The sequence below is a fragment of the Poromitra crassiceps genome (assembly GCF_964638095.1).
Source record: "Poromitra crassiceps genome assembly, chromosome: 1".
Taxonomy (NCBI): domain Eukaryota; kingdom Metazoa; phylum Chordata; class Actinopteri; order Beryciformes; family Melamphaidae; genus Poromitra; species Poromitra crassiceps.
In genome coordinates, this window is record NC_139623.1 from 3,669,475 (window position 1) to 3,677,318 (window position 7,844).

A 7,844-nucleotide genomic window follows, 5' to 3' on the forward strand; every position below is an offset into this window, starting at 1 on the left:
GAGTTTGAGAGACGACATCTCATCAAATGGGGGTCAGTGGACATAATGTGGACTACATTAGGGGTCCTTGATATGAAAAAGGTTGAGAATCACTGGCTTAAAGTATCTGATCATGTTCGCTGCTTGTTATTTCATTGTTAGGCCTATACGTAAGGATATGCAACAATATGTGTTTGATATAGTGTAGGTGTACTGGGTGATGTCGATGAAACAGTGTCTCGATGTGGTTCGCTGCCAGTCTGGGGGGTCAGTAGAAGGCTTTGGGCTGTCCTTCGGGTGTCAGCACAGTGAGGTTGCCCCTGGCATCCTGGTCCTTCTCAATGGCCTCAAATAGAGACTTGAAGTTTCCCGCCCCAAAGCCCTGGAGAGAGAACAGACAGACGCAGATGGCTAATTACCCCAAAGATCTGCCTTCTTCTATATCATTTTGTTATGGCTCTGGGGAGCTTCTCACAGACACCGTTCCGGGCATTTGCCACTTTGATGTTGGATCACAAACGGCAGATAAATATTCTCACAGGGTTAGGTTCAAACACCTCCACTCTGACAGGGTCGCAAGGAGCTCCCAAATTAATCATGTAAATATTTTCATAAATAATCAAAAGATCAAGCGTTAGTGGTTGCTGTTAGAGGGTCCTTTGGTGTGGTTCACATGGTGTTTCTCACTTTCATATGCTGTATCCACATCACTAGACTCGGTGAAATGCCAAAGAATGACAAGGGGAGCCTGTTCTGACAAGCAGAGAGGGGGCTAGGTGTTATACATTTAGTGCCACAGGGTGCAACCCAATCCACAGATCCCCCTCGCTGTAAAGCAGGGGGCCTTTTAATCTGTATCTGTGATAGATTTACTGAGCTTTTACAAGTGGGCTACTGTTGTACCGTTCACACTGGGTGGGAGGCGTTAACAGGTGTTGAGGCTGCTCTGTCTTGGCTGGTTACTGGAAAGAAATGGGGACCACGGGCCTGTCAATCTCATTGAGGCAATGGCAATAAAGAAGGCTCAAATATATTTCTCATATTGTACCATTCTATTGTACCTACAGTATATTAAGGAATTGCCAATAGTTAACCTAGTTTCTAGTACTTACAAAGTGGTTGTTCCTCTGAATGACCTCCAAGAAAAGGGTTGGTCTGTCCTGCACAGGTTTGGTGAAGATTTGGAGGAGGTAGCCCTTGTCATCGAAATCCACTAAGATTTTCAACTCCTTCACACAGAAGAAATCCAGAAATCACACAGGACTTTGACATGTTGCTACACCAGCAAAAAGGATGTAAATATGTGCATGAACCTCAGCTGTGATGAAATAAGAAGTCTCCTTACCTGTAAACGGTCGAGGTCCTCCTTCACCTTGATCTTGGCGGTTTTGAGTTTCTCCCGCAGGCTGACGTAGTACGTGTCAGGCGCTGCGAGGAACTCCATCCCTCGGGCGCGCAGGTTCACTATCTGTTTTAAGACAAAAGCAGAAAAAAGACGGATCTGGAACTTGCCTTTATTGATCTGGAACCTGCCTTTACCTGCAGATTTTAGGAGGCTATACAAAGATGACAGGAATTCCAGTTTAAAGTGAAGTCTGTTGATGAACTTGTTGATAATGAGAGGGGTGGCTCACAGCTTGAATGATGTTTGACGTGTTGAGAGCGATGTGCTGAACACCTGGCCCCCCATTGTAGTCCACATATTCCTGTGAAGAGGGAGATGCATGGCATCAAATACACTGAGACTGCTGCTGAAACCATTAGTCAACAATTCATTATATTAATCAATTTATTAGATAGTTGACAGAAATGTACAATACAATGTGTACAGTTTTGTCCCAATCACCTCCATATAGATGACCTTAGTTGTTGTAGATATAATTTTGAATTAAAGATCCCTTGCTATCCCTGCACTCACTTTTAGAAGTGCTGCAATAAAGTCCTAAAGAACATGAGGGTGAGGTGTGGGACTCTGGTGGTACAACTAGCCTACAGTAGAAGGCTGTACCTGGATTTGTGACTTCTTTTTCCCTGGCGCAGGCTCATTGATGGGCATCTTGATGGTCTCCTCATAGTTTGTCACCACTATGGACCTCAGTGAACTGTACTGCGTGTGGATCTGCTTGTCGTCTATTGACCAGAACCGATGGAACATCAAACACTTCTGATACCTGGAATTTGTGAACACAAACAGAAAAGGAAAAGTGAGTGATAAGCTATGGCTGAACAAAAGCGGTGCCTTATTCAGGGCATTCTGAAGTAGGCTAAAGCAGTGGTTCTCAAATTGTGGTCTGGGGACCCCCAGGGGTCCTTAAGGGGTTTCCAGGTGGTCTCCAGCAAAAAAAGGGTAATACTTTATTTTCACTATAATTCCATCCATAAGTAAAGTAACACAATGACCGAATGTAGGACTATTTTGGTCATGGGTTTCTTACACTTTCTGTACTAAAACATCTACAAAATCTTATTAGATGGGCAACGCTGGGACAAAATAGTATCAAATGGGTGCCCATGGTCTAATTTGTAAATATTCTGTGGATCAGAGAGCAATGCTGCTCCACAAAAATCAATTGTTTTTTAAATGCATTACAAAAACGACATTTGGGTGCATCAGTTATGCTGTACCAGCTGTACCAGCTTTTGAATGTCTACTGCACCATATTGGGTTTCACCCTGCAATAGTGGAGTGACCGTTTGAGGAGTGTACTTGTCCCTTTGCTCCATGTGTGTGCTGTGCCAGTCATGTGTGTGCTGTGCCAGTCATGTGTGTGCTGTGCCAGTCATGTGTGTTGCTGTGCCAGTCATGTGTGTGCTGTGCCAGTCATGTGTGTGCTGTGCCAGTCATGTGTGTGCTGTGCCAGTCATGTGTGTGCTGTGCCAGTCATGTGTGTGCTGTGCCAGTCATGTGTGTGCTGTGCCAGTCATGTGTGTGCTGTGCCAGTCATGTGTGTGCTGTGCCAGTCATGTGTGTGCTGTGCCAGTCATGTGTGTACGTGTTACCAGTCTGACACTGGCACCATTTGGTCATCTGGCTGGTTTCCCACAATGTGATCGATGAAGCTCAAACCTCCTGGCGGACTATAAACAGAAAGAAGACAAAAACACATTGCACGACTAGTTGTCCAAAAACAGTTGAGCATAACTTTTAGGGAGCCTATAACATATATAATAACATAATGGATAAAAAATGGATAAAGAAAATGGATAAAAAAAATGGATAAAAAAAATGGATAAAAAATGTCAAGGAGGATCTCATCCTCCTTGACATTTTGCACATTTTCTTCTGCTACAAAATTTGTTCAAAATACATTTATTATACTTTTTGCTGTAAAATATCACAAAGTACAATTTTATGTTTGACTTCTATAGTCAAATTTGAGAAAATAAATTGCATTGCATTGCATTGTGATAGTGCACCTATCTGTATTTCAATCATGAGAGGCCAGTCGGTAAGATTTAACAAGCGGCTTTATTTAGCAAATGGCAAGCATGGCAACTACTTTGGCGTATGACTCCCTCACCAGGTGGCGCTCCTCTTGAGGTGAGAGGAGGGCATCTGAATAGGCTAGGATAGAGAATCCCCCCCCCCCCCTGCTATGATCCGCCAGAGAGGGAGGTGACGTAGAACCCTCGCTATATGTACTAGGATGAACTGATGTCATAACTGATGTCATACTTACACTTGACTGACATCACGGGCTAATCAGGTTATGCAAATATGGCGACCTTCTGATTGAAATTTGGTATGAAACCTCACTTTTATATAGATTAATGGTTTATTTTAATTTTATCTTTTAATCTTCAAGTTCAAATGCCATACAGGGTGAGACTGCCTTAGACTGCCTGGTACTATACAGTATTCTCTCTTTCAAGTTTCACTCTACTATGCCCAGATTTTACACAAATAATTCCAAATAAACGTATTCTGAACTCATTTTGAAGCATAGGTAAATGTGCAAAAAAATCAAGTGGATGGATACTGACACTATGTTATATTACATTATCATATTTTGTGTTGTGTTATGCTATCTCATTCGGTAATATATATTGTTATGATATGAAATGCTTTGTTGTACTATATTCAGTTATGTTTATAGCCCCTTATCAAAAGCATCTCTCATATAGCATCATCATACAGCATATATCCACACACACACACACACACACACACACACACACACACACACACACACACACACACACACACACAGGTTACTATCATATAGGACCAAGGTGGAGATTCAAACCTACAACCTTCTTGTTGTGAGGCAACAGTGCTAACCACTGGGCCACCATGCTGCCCATGTTATGTTTAAGCAATAGATCATGACAGGCCGTGGTATATGCTCATTATACCACACCTAAGGGTCGTGTTTCACCCGACGCCGTAGACGGAGGGCGAAAACACCCTTAGGTGTGGTACAATGAGCATCATGGTCTGAAGTAATCTATTGCTTTTATGAAATGGTTACCAAGTATGGCAATATGAAAATTATGATTATTATGATCATGATTTAAATGTCTTAAATCAGTGTTTAAAAAATTAGAAGAGCTCAAATGAGACGAGCTGTTGATGAGCAACTCCTTTAATCCCCTCTGGCTCAGGGCCACAGGGGAATAAAGGAATTGCTCTAGCTGTGGTATATTGACTGACTGTGGTACTGTTATGCTCATTATACCACAGCTGTGAGCCAATCAGATTGCTTGATTTGAGAGAGCCGTTTTATAATGTGATATACGTTACGTTACGTTACGTTACAGACACTCACAGTGTGGGTAGCAGGGGATCCTTGAACAGAGGCTCTTTGTAGCCTGGTAGAAACAGGCCTTTGTAGGGTCCAAGGTACTCGATGAGTGTGTGTGTTGTATCTCCGTACTGGGGGCAAATCATTGACACAATAGTAATTCATTTGAAATCTAGTTTGGGTATTTACATAGATATTTAAAATGTGTGCCTGCCACTCTTGACCTACCGTTTGGACCACAGCATACTTGACTTTCCCGTAGCTGTCCTGCTCCACCCAAGGTTCTTTGACGACTACAGCCCCTCTCTCCTTAGCTGTCTGCCAACAGATTAGTGTTGGGAATCAGTTAGGAATTAGGCTACAGTCACACACATAGTAGACTGCTCTCACGGTGCCTTTTCTGGCTCCTGGCAGCCCTCCAGTGGCTGAAAATAGAATATCTTCCTGTGGCGGCTTTCACTTCTGAGATGATTATTTATTATTTTGATCTCTCTGCTAAGTCAATCGTAATATCTCTGTAGTAAACGAGAACAGAGTTCAGCCATATCTGTAGTCTGACCTTGACTGAGGGTAAAGGTCAAATGAACCACTAAACCTCAAGCCTGACCTTAGGAGAACCTGTCACAAGAACAGCATGTTTACACCTGTTTCACAAGCACACACTCAAACATGCACCCACACACATGCACACCCGTGCGCGCATGTACACACGTACACACACACACACACACACACACACACACACACACACACACACACACACACACACACACACACACACACACACACACACACACACACACACACACACACACACACACACACACACACACACACCAGAGCAAGTTCAAAATCATGGTATGATGACCATTATTCCTCATATGAATAACATGTAGTGAGATAGCACATATGTGTACATATCCATCAGTGAATCACAGTCAAAGGTCCTCCTCCTCCTTTTACCTTGATCAAGAAGTCACAGTCTTCCACTTGGAAAGCAATGTCTTTCACTCCATCCCCATGCTTCATCAAGTGCTCTCCTATATCTGAGGAAAGACAAAAGCATGTTGAAATGACAGATTATATCACTAAGGCAGCATTTCATCTTTCACGTAACTTCAAGTATTCAAAATCCTTTTCTATAAAGAAAATATTATTATTATTATTACCTTCATTTCCGGGGTTCAGGGAAGATACAAATGCAAACACTATCTGCAAGGTGACAGGGAGGGTTTGTGATTGTTGATAAGACCATTTTAATTCTGGATATACATTCAAGTATTTGTGAGTGTTTATTTCCAGATCAACACTGGATGTTAACCTGCATACCTTCTCCTGTCTGATGACATGGGACATACCTTCTCCTGTCTGATGACATGGGACACCACCTCTCGGCTGCCAGTCTCCAAACCCTTATAGGCAAAAGCCTCGAAGCCCATCTTATCACAGTAGTATGTGGCTGCCTAGAAAACGATGAGATTGTCTTCATTGTGAAGGGAATGTTTGATCAACTTTGACGAAGCCGATATATAGTTATGCGAGTTAATCTCTTGCCTGGAGAGATATTGACTGGGTGAGATTGCTCAATCTGTGTCGCCTGACCTGTGTGCTGAATCAGTATCAATCGGTTGAATAAACTATTGAGTAAGTATTTGAAGTAGGAATGTTATTTACTCTCTAAAGACCTGCCCATTGCCTGCATAGATACAAAGAAAATCAGATAACTCAGATATTTCCTATTCTGTAAACTGAATGTATCAGCATTTGGATTCAGATAGCGCTTATTTAGTGATTATAGCTTTCCAAATAACCTATCATGTTACAATTATAACTTTGAACTGTATCTGTTACTGGGAAGGTAATGTCAACATTTACCTAATAGAATAAGGCTGGCCTGAGCTTCTACAAAGATTAAACAACTGGTGTCTATTTTATACAGTATGTATCTGGAACTGGAACTTACAGTTATTAAGTGAACCATTGTAAGGTCTCTCTCTATATATAAAAAGACAAACAATATACTCTTGTACTAAAACGAAACGTGTGCGATTCTTCGATTAGAGTTCATTTTAAACAGGTGAAGAATATAAACTTTTTAGAAATATACATTTGTCGTCTACAGCTTGAGGACAGACAGTGCAGAGTATGGATACCGACCTGTTTGGCATTGCCAACCCAGAAAGTCAAATGATGAAACCGGACAAACTTTCCCCTGTCATGCTATAAGGGGGGAGAAGAATAATTACATTCCAAAAGCCATTTGTAAAAAGTGACAGCTACTCTTGCTAAATGATTGAAAGCTCAAAATGAAAACATATTATGGTACATTTGAAAGAATATTATAGGTTTTTTCAACTCTTGGTTACATTGATAACAGTGGATAAGGACTATCCACTATCCTGCGTTTTATATTGAATGATGAATAATGTTTTTGTTTTGTTTTTTGTTTTAAATGCCACAGGAATTTTAGATTTGGAATAATGCAAATGAAATCACATTATAAATATCCCAAAGAGCTCGGGATTTCTGAAGGGTTTCTTTGATTAATATACAACATTTAGCCAGTCGTGTTTAATGAACTATTCTTCTTCATCAAAAGTACCAGTATAATATTAGATTCATAGTATCAAGCTACATCATACAAAATGTCATCTAGCAGTTTGTATCTTACCTTCTCCCCTTTATCTGTGTAGCTAGTCTACAAAGGAAGAAAATACACATCAGTATAACTTCATCCGTGTTCACAATGTTACTTCAGGCTGACTCTGGCTCTCTTAAATGACTAAATTGGTTCATTGGAGAAACAATCATCTCATCAGTTACAATCTGACTCAATTGGCATAATGTCATAATGTTGAAGTCTCTCACCATGCTGTGATTGTAGACAGGCTGCAGTTCACCAGCACAAAGATCCAAATCAGTGTCGGGCCTGTGTGTGTACAGATAAGTACTGGCCCGAGGACCAACTATGATTGGTCTTTGGGATGTACACCCACCTGTCCACCTCCGACCTCCCTGCTGCACTCGGAACCCAAGGATTCAACAACACTGGCATTGTCATCTCTCCTGAGCATCGATCCTACTCTGTTTCGGAACATTTGTCCATCCTCAGAGGCAGCT

General features: G+C 41.5%; 1 protein-coding gene across 1 annotated transcript; it reads right to left on the minus strand.

Moving 5' to 3' along the window:
• Positions 1-247: 247 nt before the first annotated feature.
• On the minus strand, positions 248-7,416 carry LOC310779774 (4-hydroxyphenylpyruvate dioxygenase; the record flags this gene model as incomplete). Its single annotated transcript, XM_083640269.1, has 13 exons — positions 7,396-7,416; positions 6,882-6,944; positions 6,083-6,187; positions 5,894-5,936; positions 5,688-5,770; positions 4,953-5,042; positions 4,749-4,855; positions 2,980-3,057; positions 1,988-2,150; positions 1,614-1,685; positions 1,325-1,447; positions 1,092-1,208; positions 248-361 (listed from the first exon to the last, which is right to left on the minus strand). The coding sequence occupies exons 3-13, from the start codon at positions 6,161-6,163 to the stop codon at positions 248-250; spliced, it is 1,071 nt and encodes a 356-aa protein (XP_083496395.1). The 5' UTR covers positions 6,164-6,187; positions 6,882-6,944; positions 7,396-7,416.
• Positions 7,417-7,844: the final 428 nt, after the last annotated feature.